Raw genomic sequence first — 23,854 nt, forward strand, 5'->3', positions numbered from 1 at the left:
TGATGCTTTTGAATTATGGTGTTGGAGGAGACTCTTGAGAGTCCCATGGACTGCAAGAAGATCAAACCTATCAATTCTGAAGGAAATCAGCCCTGAGTGCTCACTGGAAGGACAGATCCTGAAGCTGAGGCTCCAATACTTTGGCCACCTCATGAGAAGAGAAGACTGCCTGGGAAAGACCCTGATGTTGGGAAAGATTGAGGGCACAAGCAGAAGGGGACGACAGAGGACGAGATGGTTGGATAGTGTTCTCGAATCTACCAGCATGCGTTTGACCAAACTGCGGGAGGCAGTGGAAGACAGGAGTGCCTGGCATGCTCTGGTCCATGGGGTCACGAAGAGTCGGACACGACTAAACGACTAAACAACAACAACAGAGTACAACGCACATGCGTACACACACGTATCAAAATCAAGAACATTTTCTGGGAAGGCTAGAAAGAAACTGCTATAAGGTGATAGACAACAACCCACCAACCCCAAAACAAAGTATTTGCCCCTCAGCAGTGGATATTTGCAACGCAATCTTAGGCACTTCTATTCCTGCTGAGTTCAATGGCACTGACTTGGAGGTAGGTGGATCATGGGACAGCTGAAGTTAATAGCCCAGTAGCTTATTTGCACTTAAGTTTGATACACAAAACACAACAAAAAAGAAACGTCAGCTTTTATGGCCCAGAGCAGGGAGCTGAGGGTTTGCTTTGGGTCACAAAACTAATCACATAATCACACACCCAGCCATGGGCGTAGCTGCCCCCCCAATCAATAAAAATACATAGCATACTGAGGTTCTGTGTCCCCCCACCCCCAAATCCTGGCTATGCCAGCAGTCTTCTCTGTAAACTAAGTCTTGAATCACATCTGAGCCTACACTTCTCTCTTAAAATGCTAGTGTTTTTATTTAGATCTCATTGATGTACAGGCATGCATTTTTGTATAAACATTTTTTAAATTTAATTTTGATATATATAAAAGGAGGGAGGGAAAGAACAGAAAAAGTCCACGTCAATAATGTAGGTATAATATAATAACAAAACCCAACAGTAAGGAAAACAGATCACATCATGCTGATCATTGTAATTTAACAAGGGATCAAATCAAGAGTTCCGTATCTCAAGAGAGTTTGCTGGGTGTTCCTGTTGTACCTGTTTGCCAAAGTACAGTATGTTACAAAATCTCACCAAATAGTGGGAAAGGCATCAGGTTTAGCAAGATCCCGTAGTGTCTGAAGATGGAACGTAAGCTTTTCAGAAAGAGCCATGTTCCACACTTTTTGTACTACACCAGGAGGTCCACGTTTTGTAAAGTTCTCAATTTTTGCACAATGATCAACTCGGGCAGCTACCACTAAAGAAAAGCAAAATATTTTGAAACATAACACCTTGGTTATTTCCTTTGAAGATGGAGAGAAGGTGAAGATGCAGTCTCATCTAAATTGCTCCTATTATTGCAGTCCTTGGTCTTGAGGCATTTCCACCATCACTTTATTTATTTCATGAAATTTATACACTGCTTGAATGCAAAAAAAATTTTAAAAAAATTAAAGGGGTTTACAAAAAAAAAAAAAACAATAAAATTATTATAAAGTGAAAATAGGTACCACATTCGGGGGCCACATTAGACAAAAGACATTTGAACTGGGGCTCTGTCTCACTTATGCCAAAGTTTTAACGCTGTTTCCCTAGTATGGACTGAAATAGATTTCAATGGTTTTTTCCATTCATATTTTATCCTACTGTCTTACCTTCCCATAGATTTTTGTACAGCTAAAACCCTTTATTTCCGTGAATTAGGGCCTTTCCAAACCCCTTATTTAAGATGATAGCCTCCCAATCTTGCTAGAGGTCTAGTGTGTGGATCTGAGCACAGATGGTCTATCTGATATACTTGCATCTATCCTGCATCCAGGTCACCAAAGTCCAGATGAAGCTGCTCCTGGGTGACAGGAACATCATAATGAAAAAACACACATTCTGATATAGCCTTGTTTCCCATTTTGAGAGGACCCTATGATAAGGTAGGATCCAAAACAGGAGTAAGAGACTGCAATGTGGTCAGTGTTGAGTAGACTGGAGAAATAAGAACTGTGACATATTCTCCATACTGGAAATGTACTCATACTAAAAGGGTTTTTAAAACAACAACAAACCACAACCATATTAATATTTTGAATGGTAGTATCCACAAGAGCCCCAGGTCTAGCACATTTTTCCTCTTAAGGCTGTCCGATGCTTGTTTTGTCATCAATATAGGGGATATTTGGCAAACCTGGAATGCCCCATAGTACAGAGCAATATTGTAGGGACAGGCATTTGTCAAGGTCTTGTGCTGAAGGAAAAGTATTGGACTCAATGCAATTCAGTGCCATATAACAGAAAACACTTTTCTGGATGTGTAGGGTAAATGTTGTGTGGGGCTCATACATTGGAAGCTCAACTTTCTCCCTCCACTCTCTAATGTGCTGTAGTGGTTATAGAGTACAAAACTTTCCCATCCTTCCATAAAACCCCTCTAAATCCCATAGAATTTCTATTACAGTACAAAAGCAACTATCAATATGCACGACTTATGGTATATCTGACACTTGAATGCAGGTAATTCCATTTCTCCCCTCCCACACTGAGGATGCTTTCTGCAGCTATTGAGCATGCTCAGTCCTCTTTGGGCCATCCTCCCCCCCCCACACTTTTAATGGTTTCCTCCTCCTCCAGGTTTTCTGTACGTCTGCAAATCTTGGGGATCTCTTGAGTCTACTGATACTTTTCTCCTGTACATGAGTGATGGCACCCACACAACCTAAGCACCAGAAAAACAGGAAAAATGATAACTAGTGGAGCATTTCTTCGGCAAATAAGGGTTGCTGGGTTATGTAGCAAGCTCCAGTCCTCAAAGAAATGTTTCCTGGGAAAGATGGGCTAGCACAAGAAATCAAATTCACCTTTGCCTGCTCTCTCCTGCTTCCAACCAACTGCACTTGTCTCTTAATTGTAAACAATTTTTTCAGCCGTTTGGATGCATAAGCAAGCATGAAAAGCCTGAATAAGACAAAAAAGCCCCGGTCTAAAGAAAGCTAGTCACAAGCCCCATCGTTATGAGTTTTTCTTTAGAGTGGGTCCCCAAAATAGTAATTTTTAAAGGAAAGACTGATTTTCCCCATAATAACAACAGAACACTGCTATACTACTTCAGTGGTCAAAGATTTCAAAAAAGGCAGCTGTTGGTGAATATTACTGCTTTACAATATTCTCATATTTATACTTCAGGCTTGAAAAATGATTGTAAGACATTAGGCATAAGATCAGTAAATTTACTTTATTAAAATTTCTTCATGCTCATCCTCTTTAAAATGCATAATTTTCATGATTCCTTTTCATATTACAATAAAGTTGAACAAACTTCTCTAGCATAAACCACATTTCCTTTTATTTTTAACTCTGAAATCATAAATTCAACTTGTATGTTTTTATGCTATCAAAGCCAACATAAATACAGTATTTACAGAACATTCAAATATGCTTTGCACTGTTGATCTGCCATCATAGAGGAGATCCATTTTGAGACCAAAAGATGTTTAAAAATCCAAACTATCGCTTCACAAGTGGAAGATGTTTCAGCCTAGAAAAAAGCAAATGGGAAGGACTGAATAAGTAAATAATGGAAATAAACATCTAGAATTGAACCATTATAATCCATTTTTATATCAGCTACTAACATTAGATAATCCAAACAGAGTCTTCAAAATATTGATTTGACCAGCAAAGAAGTCCAGGTATATTCTGAGCTAAACAATGAACAACACATCTGCTACTGTTCCCCAATATAAACAAATCTCCCCACCCCAATAAATAAATTTGACAAAAAGTCACCACTTAAACTAGCTGTTCTCTGAAATATTGTGGTCCAATATTAGTGAATGAGGTAAGCAAAGAGATGCACAGACTGAAAAATGAGTCAGACATCTGATCCAGGGAGATTTTCCTTATAATAGGGCAAACACTGTAACTGCCAATAAAACCTCTGAATGATGGAAGGAGACAACTGTGGTATTGATTTTTCCAGACCTGATAAAGGTTTATCTTAATCACACACATTCCATTTTTGTTGAATGTGAAATGGAACAAGATCAGAGCTATTGGGAAATTAAATTTAGACGAGCAGACTTTCAATTTCGTATCTAATTTTTGTAGTGATCTATGGAAGAAAATGGGCAAATATATCTGCCAGAAAAAATAAACATGTTTTAACTGAACTATGCCCCAGTGATTACGATGAAATTAGATGTAGAACGCTAGAATTCCTGGGACTAAGACCTATGGAACTTGGTGGGAATTGCTCCTGAGTAGGCATGCCTAGGATAGTGCTGTAAACTTGGTTGAACAACTCGGGAAGCGAACAGCAACCACTTGTTTATTTCTTATACTCACTTTATAATAATAATAATAATAATAATAATAATAATAATAATAATAATAATAATAATTTTTTATTTATACCCCGCCCTCCCCAGCCAAGGCCGGGCTCAGAGCGGCTTACAAGCAATAATAAAAACAAGATGAATGATTACAAACTTAAAAACAAAAATAAAACACAACAATTAAAATAATGGAACATTAAAATATTAAAATGTAGCCTCATCGCAGGAGGAGAAGGAAAAGAAGGGGGAAAAAGAGAGAGGGGGGGGAGGGAGGGAATCAAACTGGCTCCAAGCCAAAGGCCAGGCGGAACAACTCTGTCTTACAGGCCCTGCGGAAAGAAATCAGATCCTGCAGGGCCCTGGTCTCATGAGGCAGAGCGTTCCACCAGGCCGGAGCCAGAGTTGAAAAGGCCCTGGCTCTGGTCGAAGCCAATCTAACTTCCTTAGGGCCCGGGAACACTAGGGTGTTGTTATTTATGGACCTTGAGGCTCTCCGTGGGGCATACCAGGAGAGGCGGTCCCGGAGGTACGAGGGTCCTAGGCCGTGAAGGGCTTTAGATAAAGCATCTCAAATAGATCTATCCCAATTTAGACAAATCTTAGTCTGGCTCATCATGGGCAAAACACTGTTTGATACGACTGTCAGTGATGTGCTAAATCTTAAAATAAGGTACTCCAGGGAAAAGAGAACCAGGTCAGTGATATTGTTGCTAACTAAAAGTATAGATGCTAAATGCCCAAGACAAGTGCTAATGCTGAAGTCATTAAGAGTTTCTGAACAGCCCGATTAACAGTCTCAAAGTCTCAATTTTCCCTTTCCTCTGGTAATTGTTGCCTTGACAGCTTTTAGTGTCCAGACCATAAAAGACTGGGATGCAGGTACTCATATTAAAGTCAAGTGTTCTGTTATGGCCATTATAATTTGCCATTGTGAGTTTCCAGTAGGGTTCCTTTCCCTCTGCTTGCTGACCTGTTTTAGGAGAATTTTTCTGAGGCGTGTATATTCTGCAAGTTGATAGTGCATATGAAGCTACCTTACAGGTAACAAACTTGGGGGGGGGGGGAACCACTCCCAAAATTCTAGAACTTTCTTTTAGTAAATTCTGAAATGAACAAAGCCATAGGTAAGCTATGCAAAGGACAATGTAGGCTATATTGCACAATTTCTTTGGAAGCAACTTAAAATACAATCCACTGGGACAGATTTATTAACCTTTGAGAAATTAAAGCACTTTTTCTAAAGGAAGTGTAATAAATAAACAAGAAGCCTTGGTAAGACTCAGCTAAGTTGTCCAAGAAAGTTTACCCCCAAAAAAATCCCCAAAACAGTAAACTGTTGAAAAACCTGAAGCCTTATCCCTTGGAAGCAAGCATTTGAAACTAGGCAAAGGGCAATTTGGAGGCTTCGTGGGGAGAAAAAAGTTGATTATTTCCTCCCTGCTACAAAATGTTTTCTTCCTAAGGGATTTTTTAAAGGTATCAGGATTGTTACACATATTTGTGGTGATAAAGAACCCTGAAGCACCACTACAGGGAGGCTTCCCACTCAGTTGAGGTACAGATGGGGCCCAGATAAGGTTCAGTTGCTGCCGCAGAGGCAGTCGGGGGAATACAGCCCTGCACCAGAATCTGCTGAACCCAAGAGAAGAACTCCTGGAACAAGGCCAGCCTTTCAATGAAAATGGGAGAAGGAGATGCCAGAGAGGAACCCTTCAACCCCACCGCCCCAGGAGAAGCCAGGTCCCTTTGAGGTCTCAGGGCCACATGTGGCCCCAGTGGCCAAGTTCTGGAGCTGGTCCGAGACACTCTCATCACCTCCTGGATCACAATCTCTTCCCTGATGGGAGGAATGTTAGCCACTGGGAAGATACACGCACCACCGTGGGTGGCCTCTGCTCCCCAAATCTTGTGATCTGAAGGGTCTGCTGAAAACAAGGGCTTGCCATCCTCTGAGGCAAGTGTGCCATTTCTAGCTGACCAGTGATGTCTACCTTCTAATCTCCTTTGATGAAAAAAAGACCAAAGCTTGTTCAGTACAATATGGGGTAGCATTCTCTGTCACTTGACCTGCACAGGAGAGCCAGGAAGGAAGGAACTGGTGGAGCAAGTGGGAGGGACAACCCACCTGAGGATCCCACCCCCCCACTGGAAAACCAGCCCCTTCATCTCTTTACCTTCTGAGAAGTTCCTGTGGCGGGATTTCTGTGGTCTCTTCCTCACTGTTGCTGCTATCAGCTGTGTCCGAGCCACTGTTTCTCTCCGAGTCACTGTTTTTCTCCGATTTCTTATTCTTGTATTTGCCCTTGTGCCTGCTTTTCTTGTGTTTCTTTTTCTGCAAAACAAGTTCCAGGACTGATATGATGCACCTTACAAAGAGAAATTCGAAACTCAAAAAAAATGAACTTTTTATAGTATGAGCATGTATGAGATGACACAATGGCTATTCCAAGATAAAAGCTGGAAGAAGCTCAATAAGGTTAGCTTGATGACGTTTGTCAGAAAATGAGCCCTATCAACTTCACTGGGTTTTACTCTTAAGAAGGTGTTAGCCAAAATGTAGCAGAAGAGTCCCCCTCACTCTGAAGTACTAATAAATAACTACATTTAACACCCTCAGTTATTCCAAGCCTCCAGTCCTTATGGTATTTACCCAATGAAGGCATGTCAACACCAAGTGCAGAATTTACATAGGGCCAGAAATTCATGCTTGTACAGGAACTGACATGTGCAGAATTCAACCAACATGTGCAGAATTCAACCAACTTTCTATCATCTGCACACCACAAGCTGTTCAGACTAGATCCACACAGGGAAGGTTTATGCATAAAAGCTGAAGCCCCAACAATGAAACATTTGCAGGAGGAGGAAGAGGGACTGACCAGTGTAATTCTGTTCAGTGGAAAGAGCTGCACAGCATTTCCATAGGACAATTATTATACTGTATGCATTTTCTATGGTTTTGCATAAATTCTACACCCAAAACGTCAAATTGAAAAATCACCTTCTCCTTTTTGTGTTTGTGCTCTTTCTTGGTCTTGTGTTTTTCTCTGCTCTTTTTAGGTTTTGCTTTCTTAGCGGCTTCAGGAGAACTTGTAAGCTGGATTTCTTCATGCTTCAAAGGAGTGTCTAAAATCAAATCACATACAGAGGAAGTGCCTGATCAAGAAACATCAAAAATACTCAAGGAATGTCAACGTTTAGTTTTTGAAGTCCTTTTAAAGAACTTGACATCCTACTAAAGCTTTTATATCTTCATACAAACTACAGGCTTAGTTAAAAAAGTTCTGTCTCCTTCCAAATCTACTGATTCTGGAATCTGTACAGGGCCTCAGCAGGATTCAAATTTTCCTTGCTCAGGAGTCTGTGGTTCAATGATAGTATTTTCAATCAACTTTCAAATATTTCGCAAAAATGACAGAAACAAAGTTTGTTACATTCTTAAAAGTAAACAGACATTTTCTAGTGAGAAAAATACTTGTGAGGTAAGAAAATTCCTAGGCAAAAAAGGCCCTACAGTGGTGCCTCGCAAGACGAAATTAATTTGTTCCGCAAGTCTTTTTGTCTTGCGAGTTTTTCGTCTTGCGAAGCACGGTTTCCCATAGGAATGCATTCAAAATCAATCAATGCGTTCCTATGGAAACCGCCTTCAGACCAGGTCCGGGGACAGTCTGTCCCCCGACCTCTTCTGAAGGCCGGTGGGGCGAAAGTCTTTGCTTCCCCCCGCCTGCCTTCCCGGGACAGCGGAGACTTCTCCGCTGTCCGGGGCGATCTTAAAATGCTGGCGGGTGGCAGCGCTGCGTTTCTCCGCTCTCCCGGAAAGGCAGGCAGGGGGGAGCAAAGACTTTTGCCCCCCGCCGGCTTTCAGAAGAGGTCCGTCGCTCTCTTCTTCAGATGATTTTTCATCTGAGGAGTTGGCAAAGATGGCCTTAAATAAATCCATTGATGGCCTGCTTTCTTCTTCTGTTTCTTCATTCTGACCAGTACTTTCACTTAGTGTCTGCACAAGAGAACCAAAAGGAAAGAGGTTTACTTAACATATTTTGCTTTAAATGTCCCATTATGAATGTGAGTAGCAAACACAGGTTTCCTAAAGATCAACAGACTACAGAGCCATGACCACAACATTTCAGACACTGCTCTGCTTTGCTCCACACAATGTTAATCTGGCTAAAATGACAGAAATAAAATGCTTATTGTAAGATTTATGTTTGATACTCATGAGAAGCGCTTAAGCCCCTGGTCTTCCAGATGATTTGTTCATCTGGAGATACAGTTCAGTGTCTTGTTTAGAGCAGATTTCTTCCCCTGAGAAGGGGCCACCAATTCATCAAGTCATTCAAATTCCAGCTATAGTTCTCTTAACTGCTTGGCCTTTGGATGAGGGTGGCTGTTGCTTGCTCTTGCTGAGTCTGTGCTTCCTTCAGTCTCATGCTCTTGACCTTTCATTTTAAAGAAGAATCCACTCCTGTATTAAGAGCGCCCCTCGCGCGGGGCAGCAAGCTACTATCCACAGCCTAGGCGGGAACTCTTCTGAAGGCTGGCGGGGGAGAAGGGCTTTTCTTCCCACCGCCAGCCTTCAGAACAGCGCTGCGCACCTTCCCCTCTGTTCCCGGACCTGTCCTGAAGGCTTGCGGTGGGAGGAGGGCTTTCCTCCCCACCGCCAACATTCAGAATGCTGTTCTGAATGTTGGCGGTGGGGAGGAAAAACCCTCCTCCCACCGCAAGCCCCGGGAACAGAGGAGAAGCCCTTCGCGCCTTGTCCTCTGTTCCCGGACCTCCCACCGCAAGCCTTAGGACAGGTCCGGGAACAGAGGAGAAGGCGCGTGGCGCTTCCCTGCTGTCCCCGGAGATTTCCCTATGGGCTTTCGTCTTGCGAAGCAAGCCCATAGGGAAATTCATCTTGCGAAGCCGCTAAAAATCGGAAAACCCTTTCGTCTTGCGGGTTTTTCGTTTAGCGAGGCATTCGCCTTGCGGGGCACCACTGTATTTAATATCATAACCCCCCCCCCGAAAAGGGATCTCTCCCCCACTCCCAACTATGCTACAGGGAGATCCAGGTGCACTTAAATAATAAAGGATCTTAAATGTGTTTCATTCACAGGATACTGCATGCTCTCACAATGGAAGAAGTTGAACAGGGAGGGAAATCCCTTAATACTGTGATGACATTTCGTGACTCTACCAAAAAATCCTTTTGGTAGGCATGATGTTAATACAAGCTCAAAGTTGCCTACACAACTAGTTTGCCTTCACATTTAACTCCATAAAGAAAGTCCTCAATATTCCTGTATGTAAACTTTTAAAACTATACTTAGACAAACTACATAACTGCAATTCATACAAAGTGTTCTGCAGAATTCACACGTTATGCTGCAATGTATTTACCAGAAGCAGCAGCTGGTGGCAATCTTGGTCCAAATTCCTCTCCTGGATCAACTATGTCCATTGGGGGTGGAGATAAGGTAACGGAAAGCTTGGGTGTGATTACTTCACTTTCTTTAATTGGAAAAGCACAATTTAAAAAAAAAGATGAAGAGGCGCTTTGATAATAATGTCTCAAGTATAATACCACAACAAGAATCACCATGCTGAGCCAAACATATAGCCCTTAATTTGTTGGTCCATTCAGAATCCCATCTCTGACAATGATAAGGTAAAAAAGGTTCTTATAATACATTTCTATGAGCTTGTGCCACCTCAGAGCCTTTTCTCTTAGTTAAAGGGACCTTAAGGGTTTCTGTCAATTAATGTACTGTTGGTCCAGTAAACTTTATTGTATCTCCACTTCTACTTACAGGGTATATCAGAAAGTGTCAGGATTTCACCAAGGTCTCAAGACCACACAAGAGTTCTTCAGACACTTTGGGCTGATTCAAACATAATACGCAACACAAAACCATCCCTGTGTGTCCCTCTTCTCGCGCTCCATCAGTTGCTTCCTTTTTTGCAGAAGCCAAAACTTGCTAGGATGTGACAGCAAACTACAGCCCGCACTTGCCCTCCAAATCAGTATGATACAATTAAGTTCAAACCATGGTTTTCAATCCTGGTTACGAAGGAAAGCACAACCCCCATATGGACATAGTGGCAAACTACAGTTTGCATCAAACTGGAACTACCTGAAGCACTATGTATTAGAAAAGGGAGTACAAGGCTCACTACCATAGCACCAAAGCACAGTTTGATGCCGTCCTGGACTAGCCACTGATTTTTACCTTGTTCATGAAGTGAAGGAGCACTTGGCACATCACAAGGCTTCAGACTTTCAGAATCTGGTTCTGTCATTGGTGTTGTTTGCTCTTCTCCGTCGCTCTCTTCTTCAGATGATTTTTCATCTGAGGAGCTGGCAAAGATGGCCTTAAATAAATCCATTGATGGCCTGCTTTCTTCTTCTGTTTCTTCATTCTGACCAGTACTTTCACTTAGTGTCTGCACAAGAGAACCAAAAGGAAAGAGGTTTACTTAACATATTTTGCTTTAAATGTCCCATTATGAATGTGAGTAGCAAACACAGGTTTCCTAAAGATCAACAGACTACAGAGCCATGACCACAACATTTCAGACACTGCTCTGCTTTGCTCCACACAATGTTAATCTGGCTAAAATGACAGAAATAAAATGCTTATTGTAAGATTTATGTTTGATACTCATGAGAAGCGCTTAAGCCCCTGGTCTTCCAGATGATTTGTTCATCTGGAGATACAGTTCAGTGTCTTGTTTAGAGCAGATTTCTTCCCCTGAGAAGAGGCCACCAATTCATCAAGTCATTCAAATTCCAGCTATAGCTCTCTTAACTGCTTGGCCTTTGGATGAGGGTGGCTGTTGCTTGCTCTTGCTGAGTCTGTGCTTCCTTCAGTCTCATGCTCTTGACCTTTCATTTTAAAGAAGAATCCACTCCTGTATTGAAACGGTCTACAACTAGTTGTAGCACATTTCTGCCTATACTGGGCACCGGGACAAAGGGAAAATCAGTGACAAGGAAGTACACTAAATGCTGTGTGTACAATCACTTGGCTGCATCCCCACTTCTTCGCAAGGAAGATCCATGTGAAGAACATACAATGAAAGCATCAAAACTCTGGTACTACTGTACCTTGTTAGAAACAGCTCCAGTACTTCTGTTTTTGTCCTTTGCTTCAACCAGTGCTGGTGACTGTGCCTCCTGTACAACCTTTGATCTAGCCACGCTAATGAACTCACTAATGGCATCATTTTTCTTCTTCTCTTTGTCAGATACATCCCATCTAGATGGTTTCTTTGGCTCTTAAAAGATACAAACAAAATTCCCGGATTTCTTTAGTTTTCTAGTTATATTGATTTTGTCATTACTGCTTATATTTTAAAGCATATTTGATATTTAAATAGCAGTTGGAGGTTATTGTTTTTCTTTTGCTATTCATGCACCAGATGCTTGGCATTCTGCATCTGTCCTGTTTGATTCCCCTCTGTTGTTCCTTAAAAGATAGCTTACTATTTTGAAATGCCTCAAGTATTTTAGTGGCCTTAATCTTTTACTCCCAAGTGATAACAAAATGGACCACTTACTGTTTGAAGCATTATTTTCTTGCATTCCTGCTTTTGTGGGTTGGCTCAACATGCTTGATGTCGCATCTGATACAGTCAAGAAGTTGAACACAGAATACTTGTCACGTTTCACTTTGGGCAGTCCAACAATACATGACCTGATGAAAAATTTAAAAATGGAGTTTTCACATCATTTCTTTTACATAGAAATAAGATCACACAAAACGAGTAACAAGCAAGCCGTTTACAAATGAAGCATAATTTTAGACATTTGTGGAAAATAACTTATTGACAATAATCAAGACTAAAATTAACGATGTGACTAAGAAGGCCGAAAGAAGGTGGTTTTCATACGTAATCTACATTTTCTAAAATTAGCTTTTTTTATATCTAATCATCTGTTCTTCAGCTATTCAATGCTATTTAGAAACTCAAGCAACTTACTCTGAATAGGGATCAGGAACATTAAACCTTTTGCACAATAATTTGTCCGGGTGCCACTCAAACGCCTCTCTTGTCAGCTTGCCAAACATCTTCATCTTTGCAGCAGCCTCTTTGTCACTGACAGCTGTCTAAAATAATCACAAAGGGATTAGTATCTAGAGTGCTGGAGGGGAAATAATGTACTAGCTACAGTAAATGTACACTGACTCTGAACTTAGTCGCTTCCAAACACAATTTTTTTAAAATTGAAATTTATGAAAAATAAAACTTTGGGAATGATCTTAAACAGAGGAGCTTTGTGGAGGTGAATACAGGTCGTCACAATTCACTGGTTACTAAAGGACTGAAGCAGAACAGACCTCTTCATCACGAGGAACTTCGACTTTTTCTGTGTCATCTTCATGCTTTGCAGTGGTAAACCTTGAGGCCAAAACAGAGCTGGAGGGCTTGTAGAGCAGGGCAGCACGAGAAAACTCATCTTGCTCTCTTCCACGCTCCCACTCGGTCATACTGTGATCTAAGCAGCTTTCTAGCACATCTATAGGAAGATAGGAGTGAACAGGAGTCCATAAAACTAAACTAAAAACACAAAAACAAATGAACCTTGTAAAACACATATACAAAGGGGAGTGCATTTCTTATCTCAATCAGTTGTTCACACCAATAAATGGTACCCAAAAAAAGCATAAACAAAAAGGAAAACTACAAGACAACAGCCTCAAAAGAAGCACTAAAAAGCCATGAACAGCCAAAGTGTCATTCTGGTTCTAGGAAACAGAAAATTGTATGGTTGCATTAAAATACAAATTCTATGTGAATCACTATCATACAACTGTGCAATGACATCACATAAGATCTCCTTGCTCCTGAAGAAGATGGTGTCAAAATGTATTAGACATACCAACAGTCAACATAATAGTAAATTTCTCTTTAATAGTACCAGTTTGACACCCTGCCCCTTCTTTGCATTTTGTTACCCCTCTGCTTATCACAAGCACAACATTTGGATCCAGATGTAAAACCTATTTCATGACAGGGAAGAAGAGCTGTGTGTGATTTTGCCAATTACCTTTCTTTCCATCTTTAAGACCTTCTATGTAATTTTCGTATCTCTTTTGTTTCTCTGGATTTTTTGCAAATGGTTTGAAATCACTAGATCCAGTGGTGGCCAACTGGGTTCCTAGCACCAATTGCCACCTCTGTGGAGTAACAGGTAACACAGGCACCTGGGATTTGTCAGGCAAGGGCTTCTGAGGCTGGAGCGCTGGAGCTTTCACTTGCTGCTCTGCTGCCTGTTTCACTTCTCGGATTCTTTCCTTGTCTTTATCTGACAAATATTCCAGAACGGAAGTCGCTGGACCTAAGAAAGAAACATTATGGTGTGAAAACAGGACAAGGAAAACCTTTGTTTTAAGAATCTAAACAGTACAGTGCTTTAAATATATTTGCCAATACTTTGAATTGCCCTTGGAAAGGAAGTGACTAAAATAGCATCCCAACTTGACAAGCAAGACAGCCTTCAAATTTAGCCTATGGTCAAGAAAAAACAAACAAGTGGGTACACTGACTTTCTGATTCCAACACTGAAGAGCATGTGAACCTACTGAGTAAAAATGTATGCGAAGTCTGAAAAGATTAAGTGTGTGTGCGCGCACACACACACATACAGAGAGAGAGGGACCAGAGTAAATACAGCCCAGAATATCTGTGCTTGTTACGTATGATTACAAGGGGGGTACCCATTAACCCACTAGGTTAATCAATGTTCAGTAAGGAGGCGTCTGATCAATAAGGAGGGGACTGCTGTAAACTTAATAAATGAATGCCTTTAATACAAATTTGCCAATAAAACCCCCCTCAAAATGGTCAAAGTAACAGGAACCTACAATAGAAACATGTGAAATGCAAGGAAATATACAGCATCCTGGGTACCTTCCAGACTCTTCTCGCCCAGCAACTCCCTCCGCTGAGCAGCAGTCTTCTGGTGTCTGCTTTGAAGTGCTGCATCACTCTCAAGTTTCCCAGTGGATTCTGCTAATGTCTGCACTAAATGAGCGTTTTCACTGCTAACTTTTAGCACAGGTCGAAAGTAATGGACTGGTCTGTAATCCCTTGGCAGGTCAGGAGGAGGATAAATCTTGTAAAGGAAAAGCAACAGAGAACATTGAATATTTTGTAGATGTCGTCTCATTTTGATTACTTAAGCTTTAAATATATACAATGTCTCTATCAATCACAGGCAACTGTCCAAGTTTAAGACTGAAATCAGGTGTACAAACCAGGTCCTGCTCATTCTGCAGTATTTCAACTGTAAACAAAATCCCTGCTAGCCACAGACCATCAAACACCATCACATGGCACCAAGTTGCCCTAATACATCCACAGCTTCTCTTCGTTTTCATAAGCTTGTCAACCTCTGCAAAAACGCCACCTTCCATTACAGTGGTATCTCTGATTATGAACTTAATTCGTTCCAGAGATCCATTCTTAACCTGAAACCATTCTGAACCTGAGATACCACTTTAGCTAATGGGGCCTCCCACTGCCGCCACCGTGCAATTTCTGTTCTCATCCTGAGATAAAGTTCTTAACCCGAGGTACTACTTCTGTGTTAGCAGAGTCTGTAACCCAAAGTTTTTGTAACCAGAGGTGTTTGTAACCTGAGGTACCACTGTATATGGCAAGTTAAATTGTGTCTAGAACTACGCTACTTAATCAATGAAAGAATAAACCTGTGTCATTTCCCCCGGCAATACATTCTCAGTTGTCAGGATCAAATCAGGGCAGTGGAATTCCAACCAATTACATCTTCCCTGCCTTACTTTTAGGGTAGAGAAAGAATCAAGAAGTATTGAGTCTCTACAGAAAGCTTGTGAAAACCTGATAAGCTGTATTGGATAGATCCTCCTAACTTTTAAACAGAATAAGTAAAATGCCTGTTTGGGTTAAGCAAGCAAGAATGAATTGATCCTGTTAAATTGTTTGACAAAAATGCTTTTTGGGGTTTTTTGTGCTGTGGATTTTGAAAATGAAAAATAATTAATTTTGTTGGCAATTTAACAGATAAAGGAACTGATACCACTAGAAGCACTTCTATTTATACAGCTAAGCCATCACCAGCATAAATAGGGAGGTAGTTGGCAGTTGAGTTTCCTACCATAAACCATTAACATATCTCCTGATCTCCTCCTCCATACCAATTTGAGCAAAAATCTGCAGGTATGTAGGGAAAGGGAGCTATCTTATGGAATGTCTTGTTCAGGGGGAAAATATATTAGTTTACGTACCTTTTGAGAAGTTACAGACTTGGATGCTGGTGAGAAACCATCCAAAATTTTCCCAATGTACTTATGTTCTCTCTCTTTTCCTATGAACAAAATTAGAATGCATAAGTGGTTTCAAAGCAAAAACAAATGGGAGCAGAGCTGGGCAATATATGGCAACCTCCTCTACAAGACCCTCCCTCTAGGAAGTTTCAGATGAACAGCATTTGGGGGCTCCAGAAATTCCAGATTAATACCCTGATTGCTTCTATACTGCTTAGGTGCTGTCCATCCATACAACCCATCTCCGGGTTCCTCATCTTTTAGAACGGTATCATATTTAGAAAGTGATTCAGAAGCATAAATGTCGTCATCTTCATCTTCTAAAGCTCCGACACCAAAAGCCTAAGGAAAACAATATAACATATAATGGTTACAATTGAATATTTCAACAGTCCATTAATTGTTTGTCTTAAAAAAATGCACACGGGGATCTACAGTTAATTTTAGGATGCTGAACTTATAACTGTGTCAGGGCCCCTATTGCCACCCTGGCACCAACATGGGCACAAGGTCGTATACACGCAATTCACAAGTCAGTGCACTCTAACATGAATGCAACTATGGATAAGTCTGCCTGAAGGATGTACCAAGGTGCTACTTATTTCCTGATATTTTTACATGAACCATGTGCCTGTTATACCAGTCATGTGTCTTGTTTCTGAGAAACCACTTATGAACTCACAGAAATGGAAATAAAGATGCGGACGAACTTCCACGTAGCACACAGGCATTTACTAAAATTCTGCAAACAGCAAAACTTCTGTTCTGCTTTAAATGTACTTTGAGCTTTTTCATCAACAAGCATGACTGGCTCCAGGTTTTTTGGGAGAAGGGGCCTGGCAATGTGCCAGTGAGCGAGTACCCAAATCCCACTCCATGTAGGTGCAACAAACATCAAAGACGGGATCTTCCTTCCTCAGGACAGAGGGCAGACAGCGATGGATGCTGCTAGCAACACCCATCAGTTTCAAGTAGGAGAAGACAGGCAAGCGAGTGATTATACCTTTTGCTCCTAGGTGCCATTGCTGCTCACTCAGGTGGGTGGATGGGGGAACCACCATCACTGTTAGGAGGGATTGGGTGGGGGCGATGAGCAAGTGGCACAAGCTTCTGCTCCTCCCACCCATTGCCGCTCAATTGTTCACCTAGCAAATGAGTTGCAGCTGCCGATTTTATCCTCTCCCTTCACAGCAGCTGCTCCTGCCTCCCACCACTCTTGGCTCACATACTAGCAGGTCTACGGCAGCTTCCCTCAACTTCTCAGGCAGGGGAGGGTAGATGAGGGGTCATTTCCAAGGGTGGCAGGCAGGCAGAAGGGGTTGGAGGAAGAGATGCCAGACCTAGTGCCACTGTTGCTGCCATCCAGGCCCAGATGCAAGTGGGGGCGGCTACTAGTGCAGCTGAGTGAGCATACTATATGTATAGCAGTGTGTCAACACACAAACTTGGCAGCTGCCCAGTGATGACCCACAACACTGGCCCTGCAAATTAACTGCACAAGATAAGCGGTGAGATTGATATCATGACACACAAGGCTAGGTACACTGTATACATGCACAAACCCACACACCATCTACCCAGAATTTAACTCAAACTCTGCAGCAAGATAAGCTGAACTGGGTAAGCAATGGAAGTTGACTCCCCTGCCCTCCTTCTCCTAATCAGTGGTGAATACTAAGTTAGGCTGGACACTGAAACCACCCATGGAAATCCTCTTTTAGCTTCAAACATTTTAACAGGCATCATCCGTTCACTTATAAGCCCATCTATCTTCACAGCCACAAGGGTGAACAAACTTTTAACCAGCCGCGTTTTACCTGGCCTGAAATGCCAAGCTTCCGCCCTTTACTGTGGCGCAGATCTCTTAGATTTGAGTTTTCAGCACTGGGGTTGAAAAGGTCGATGTGTTCTTCTGAAGAGCCAAATAAGGCTTTGGTGGGATCCAAGCCTTTGTACCCAAGACCATGGACGTTATCTTTAGGAGTCAGGTCTACAGGCACTACATCTTTGGGTGCAAACGTCACATTTTCTGGGCGATATTCATCCTCTTCTTCCTTTAGGAAATTAACACACATTTGTAACAAAGCATTGTTACTGAGGTCAGCAAAAAGACCTTGCTTGCATTCACTCCAAGAAAACCTTGCCTCAAGCCTTCCTCTGCTGCAGGGGACAACAGTTTTGTGTCCAGAAGCCACAGGCTGACTGCAGAGCTGAATCCAGTGGAGGGACAGGCCAGAACAAAGATGAGCCTCTGCTCTCTCCCCAACCCCATTTCTCTTCCCCCAGAAGGCTGCAGGGACAGACAACTCTCATCCAAACTGACCACTTTTGAAATTAGGCCAATGGACTCATGTGGCTCCAGGATGCGCTGCTCTTCCCCATTGTGAGTTGTTACATTTGCAAGCTTTTGGGGACTGAGAATTCTTTTTGGTTAGCTATGCTATCTAGTAAACGTCTACAGACAGTAACAGTGATCTAGAAAATTGGAGTAACAGTTTAAGAAGAATGTTAATGTCATCGGAAATGATCCTTTGCGTGCTTTGCACAACTGCAGATGAAACAAAAAAGTGGCCCCCACCCAAAGTAAAGTGCTGCACGAGCAATACCTCTGACTCCTCAGATCCAGGGGGCAAAGCACAGCCATATATTTTCACTTCAGGCTCTGCAACCAAGAATGAAGACACAAGGTTAAATTTCTATCATTCTTCATTATCATGACTATGCAAAGGGCAACGTGCCCAGAATCTACAGAGGTAGCTCAGGTTAAGTACTTAATTTGTTCCGGAAGTCCGTACTTAACCTGAAACTGTTCTTAACCTGAAGCACCACTTTAGCTAATGGGGCCTCCTGCTGCCGCCGCGCCGCCAGAGCACGATTTCTGTTCTCATCCTGAAGCAAAGTTCTTAACCTGAAGCACTATATCTGGGTTAGCGGAGTCTGTAACCTGAAGCGTATGTAACCCAAGGTACCACTGTACATTGCTGTGGCTCCACTGAAGTGGGTCACAATAAGGTTGACATAGAATGGAATGTAAGAGCCAGTTTGGTGTAAATGGTGAGAGTGTTGAACCAGGGTTTGAATTCTCACTCGCCATGAGGATTCATGCCAAGGTCACTGGGTGACCTTGGGCCAGTCACAATTTCTCAGCCTAACCTAACTCACTGGGGAGGGGAAAACTACCTTGAGCTCCTTGGAGGAAAGGTGGCATATAAGTGTAATAAATAAACAAATGGGGATTATACAAACAACTTTCTAGTAGACTGGAATAGACAAATCACTTTTTTATGTTGTTGAGTGATACAATAAAAACATTTTATGGACTATACCAGGCTTCTGTTTCCGTGGTTTCCTCTTTACTCTAGGCCCAACTCCTTGTCCGTCTTTCCAGCCCATTTTTCGCAACAAGTCAATACCAATAGTTATTCTGAAAAGGAAATTTATTAATAGTTTTTGTAACCACATATACTAAAAACTTTGTGCAAACAATACTGCAAACATCAAGCAAAACACAGGCCAAGTTTTCAGAGTTCTAGATTTCGCATCAGTGAAGTCTGAGGAGGAAAAGCTGGTGTTGCCGAGTCTATGTCCCCTTCCCCAATTTTAACCCATTATGAGTTGTATTGCCTTTTACTCATTAACACAAATAATTTTCCATAATAGGTACTTACTTTGCAGGTGCTATAAATTCATCCAACACAGTGGCTCCAGGGATCGGGCCAACAACTCCTGCAAGTTGTTTGGCCTTCTCTTTTATTTTATCTTTGCTTTTGGAAGCAAATTCACTTGTAATTGAAATTTCCTTTGGTGCTATCCCATGTTCACCAAGATCCTTTGGAGCAAGGGGAGAAAGTAAGAAGAAACAAATCAAATTAGAAAGGATTCCTCCTCAATCCACATATTAAAACAATTATCTTGAAATGAAAACAAAGAGCAGCTTCATTGTAACATAAAATGTATTGGTTCTTGGCAAAACATACTTCATATTTATTGTGCATTGCAGAAATAACACTACATACATATATACTTAAGACTAATGAATAACCAGAACACAGACACACACATCCCATTTACGTGGAACTTCAAAGGATTATGACAGTGTTTTATTTATTTCTTTAAAATGCATTATTTGCAAATTTACCTCTTCATCCATAAAATCTTCTGGCCCCAGAACTGTTTTTTCTGCTCTGTTTTGACGGGATGATACAAAGGTCGACGGTGCCCATCCTTTAAAGACAATAACAATTCATTCTTATAAGGCATGAGTAATTAAAATGCTAACATAATGTTTCATAGTGGAAATGGAAAGTTACATTTAAAATTACACAACGTTACCTTGTCTGTAATCCTGTCCACATTCACAGGTGAGTAAGTGCCAGTGAAATCAGTGGTGTTAACCTCTGAGTAAACATGCATAGTATTGCACTGTAATTATCCAGTGCTAATAAGCTAGCATTTACAAGGGGCCCCTAAGGCATTTGGACCTAATTCAAGATGCTAGTTTTACTCTATGAGAGCCCAAATGACTTGGGTCCTTCATACTGTCACAATTACCACCCTCACTTTGTTCCATAGTGATCTCCACAGTGAACAGAGCAGCTTTCTGGCTGTGCCAAAGCATGGGCTGAAAGTGGGTCGTGTGGGGGCCTTGCTGAAGCCAAGCAGTTCAGGTCACTGCTTGGATAAGGGACTGTCTGGAACCCCATGCATACTTCCTTGAGTTCATGATGGAACAATATAGGTGTCTTTTAAATGAAGCAAGCCTGAACCACAAGAGGATTTGAGAGGTACTCCAAATGTCTATAAGAACCAAATTAAGTGGGTTTTTTTTTAAAAAAAGGAAATAAATGCCAACAAACTGGAGCCATGATAAAAAGATTAGGATAAAAGCTAGTCACAAAATATTTTTATATATCATATGTATTTACATTAATGTAATGGCATCTAATAGCAACTAGAAACAAACAATATATATCTATTCATATCCAAAGCTGAAGAATATCAACAGTGTATAATGAAAAAATATTAGCAAGAAACTGAACAAATGTAGGTTATATTTTAACTGTCAGTGGCTTTAACTGGATAGTGCTTTATCATATTCATGTATTTTGTTCTAAAATCTTTTTGGAAGTCACATTGCAAGGACAATGTGCCACAAAAGTCAGGGTGAAAATATTCAAATAAATTTATAAATATTTTAAATATCCCATTCTTCCTTCAAAGAGCCCAGGGTAGCATAGGTGGTTCTTCTTCCCACCATTTTATCCTCAAAATAACCCTGTGAAGTAAGCTCGCCTAAAAGGTAGCCCAAGGAGTTGTGTGTAAGATAGAAAGAAAATAACTTTTAGACATTCGTAATTACCCACCTTCTTTTGAACCCACTGTGTTAAAGTAGCCAGCAGAGAAACCACCACTAAATGCTCCATGGAAACGTTTGTACCGTCCCTTCTCATCTTTGACAGTCTGCTCTTGGAGAGGAACTGGTTTCTTAATCCGCTCACCTGTAATTATTGTTTTAAGAAGCATAAATTAATCAGAACAGTGAATGAAAGGTGTAAAGAGGAGGGTTATGGGTTTGCTATTCCACTATGAAAATTAGTTCGCACCCTGCCCAGCAATGCCAATTTATCAAGGCAGACTCAGGGGAGAAAGGGCCTAGAAGCCATTCCTCTCCTGGTTTATGCACAGAGGACAGCTCCTTTATATGTTAGCTCTCTTCCCAAATTCACAAAAACAAGATGAGACAAGGGGGGGAAAGTCAACAAACAGGCTCACGAACCAATATGATCAAAAGGTAGAAAATACAGTGATTTTCACTTACTTTTCCATTCCAACTACACCCTACCTCTAACATGCACTTCTAGCTACATATGGCACCAGTGAGGAGTCAAACAAAACCACTGGAATATGTACTGTTTCAGTTTAGGAGTACTGAGCTACACAGAGTATCACAAGTATTAGGCTGGTTTCGTATGATCAATTTCTTCAGCTCAGCCACTTGCTTAACAGTCTTATGGTGCAAGATTATGGATATCTACTGAGAAGCAAGTACCATCAAGTTCAATGAGACTTATTCCCAAGTAGAACTGCAGTCCTAATTCCTACCCCATTTGAAAGCAAGAATACCTGAACCACTGTGAGAGGTGATCTACACATTAACTGTGGAAACATGCAAGGAGACTAAACATTAGGAAGAACTTTCAGAAGGTGGTGGACCCTCCTTTGGAGGCTTTTAAGCAGACGTTGGATGGCCACCTGTCAGGGGGTTCTTGAGCTGCGGTTCCTGCGTTGCAGGGGGTTGGACCAGATGACCCTTGGGATCCCTTCCAACTCTACAATTGTACAATCCTACGAACAACAACAACAGCTCTCTTTCATTAGAGATTTTAAAGTGGAGGTTGGGAGGCCATTTGTCAGGGGTTCTTGAGCTGCAATTCCTGCATTGCAGAGGGTTGGACTAGCTGGCCCCTTCCAGCCCTACGATTCCATGTGTCCATCACCCTTCAGCCCCAGCAGTCATCACAGGCAAAGACATGGGCATTTTTCTTAGGGGGTGTGTGTGTGTGTTAAAAAGTGTTTGAGCTTTCTTTGTGAGATCGCCCCAAAAATGGCTGAGGTTTTTTTTTGGGGGGGGTCACAGACATTTCCTTTAAAATGTAAAAATACCACCAAAAAGAGGATACTACGGGGGGAGGCTTCTGGTTTTTTTTTGGGGGGGGAGTTTCTTAGGTATTTTTTAATGCTTTTAAAGACTTCCTAAGAATTTCAGGCCTGCCCCCCACAGACCCACCAGTTGGCTACCCCCAGGATCAAAAAGATCGGGTGCGATGGAGTCTGGAGCCCAGCAGCATCTGGAGGTGTGTACCCCACCTGTCCACCCCCGAAATAAAAGGGCTGGCACATCCTTCTAGGCAGGGTGAGGGTCCGCCCCCCCATAGCCAATAAGCACCACCCTCCAGCCTGTCTGATCCCCTTTCCCTGGGACCCTTCCCCCAAACAAGAGGAACCCATCAGCCTCCCCGCCCCCCTCTCGCCAGTGGACTCTGTGCGGCGCGGGGTCCCCAGCACAGGCGGTGCTCTCCCCTCAGCGAGGCCCCGAGAAGAAGTGGGGGGAGGTGGGCCTGGCGGCCACCGCCGCCGCCAACTCACCGTCCTCCAGGGGCTCCAACGGCGTGCCGAAGCTCACCAGCTCTGCCTCCTCGTCGTCGTCGCCGCCGCCGCTGCTGCTGCTCTCGCCCGCCGCCATCTTGCCGGGCCTCTAAAGGGGCGGAGGAGCCCCGGTGCCGCCTCTTCCTCGGCCTCCCTCAGCGGGCGGCGCCTTCGAGCTCAGAGCCGCGGCCTGACACGCCTCGGCCGGCCGTGCGGGCGGAGGCACCGACGGGATGGCTCTCTGCTGCTGCTGAGGTGAAAGGCAAAACCCCACACCGACCGTCGGCTCATCGGCGACGGTTGCGCAGAAAACGCCATAGCGACTACACAACCACCACAAGATTAGTCCGAGAAGCCATGACTGGCCCAACTACACCTAGTGAGCTTTATGGCTGAGTAGGAATTTGAACCCTGGCCGTCCAGGTCCAACACTTTAACCACTACTACACCAGCCTGACTTCAACAGACTTCAACAGTTAGGCACCTAGGATGCACCTTGGACCCCATCCTACAACAAAGGGTCCATAGAATGAACTCCACTTCTATTTATGTCGTCTTTAAATCACGTTTGAAGTACAGTGGTACGTCGGGTTAAGTACTTAATTCGCTCTGGAGGTGCATTCTTAACCTGAAACTATTCTTAACCTGAAGCACCATTTTAACTAATGGGGCCTTGCGCCGCCGCTGCACGATTTCGGTTCTCATCCTGAAGCAAAGTTCTTAACCCGAGGTACTATTTCTGGGTTAGCGGAGTCTGTAACCTGAAGCGTATGTAACCTGAAGCGTATGTAACCCGAGGTACTACTGTACAATTTTTGTCCTTGAATAATTCTGTGCGCTGTGATTTGTAAAGCTTTGATGAGAAATGTTTCTTTATGACAGATAAACTACAATGCCCTGAACTCTTTGATTGAAATAATGTGCTTCAAATATATACTTTGTATGCAAGGGCCAGGAAGTCAGGTCAATTTCTTACACACCCACCCACCCCAGTATTCTC

General features: G+C 42.4%; 1 protein-coding gene across 5 annotated transcripts; it reads right to left on the reverse strand.

Moving 5' to 3' along the window:
- Nucleotides 1-3,293: 3,293 nt before the first annotated feature.
- Nucleotides 3,294-23,194, reverse strand: GPATCH1 (G-patch domain containing 1). 5 transcript variants are annotated; one of them, XR_014567531.1, is made up of 20 exons: nucleotides 22,855-23,194; nucleotides 21,072-21,206; nucleotides 19,847-19,932; nucleotides 19,377-19,537; nucleotides 19,035-19,132; nucleotides 18,315-18,370; nucleotides 17,526-17,762; nucleotides 15,903-16,050; nucleotides 15,670-15,749; nucleotides 14,315-14,519; nucleotides 13,452-13,742; nucleotides 12,742-12,920; nucleotides 12,383-12,510; nucleotides 11,960-12,096; nucleotides 11,508-11,677; nucleotides 10,630-10,843; nucleotides 9,800-9,910; nucleotides 7,416-7,540; nucleotides 6,589-6,780; nucleotides 3,294-3,615 (listed from the first exon to the last, which is right to left on the reverse strand). XR_014567531.1 is itself a non-coding variant. In XM_083753022.1 (20 exons), exons 1-20 carry the CDS (start codon nucleotides 22,949-22,951, stop codon nucleotides 3,585-3,587), a joined length of 2,847 nt encoding a protein of 948 aa, XP_083609148.1. In that variant the 5' UTR covers nucleotides 22,952-23,194; the 3' UTR covers nucleotides 3,294-3,584. The 5 variants fall into 5 exon arrangements, 2 of the variants coding, with proteins under 2 accessions (XP_083609148.1, XP_083609147.1); XR_014567532.1 differs by having other exon boundaries at nucleotides 7,416-7,570; nucleotides 22,855-23,187; XM_083753022.1 differs by having other exon boundaries at nucleotides 6,589-6,746.
- Between the last annotated feature and the right edge of the window lie 660 nt (nucleotides 23,195-23,854).

This window comes from Podarcis gaigeae (genome assembly GCF_964106915.1).
Source record: "Podarcis gaigeae genome assembly, chromosome: 8".
Classification (NCBI taxonomy): Eukaryota; Metazoa; Chordata; class Lepidosauria; order Squamata; family Lacertidae; genus Podarcis; species Podarcis gaigeae.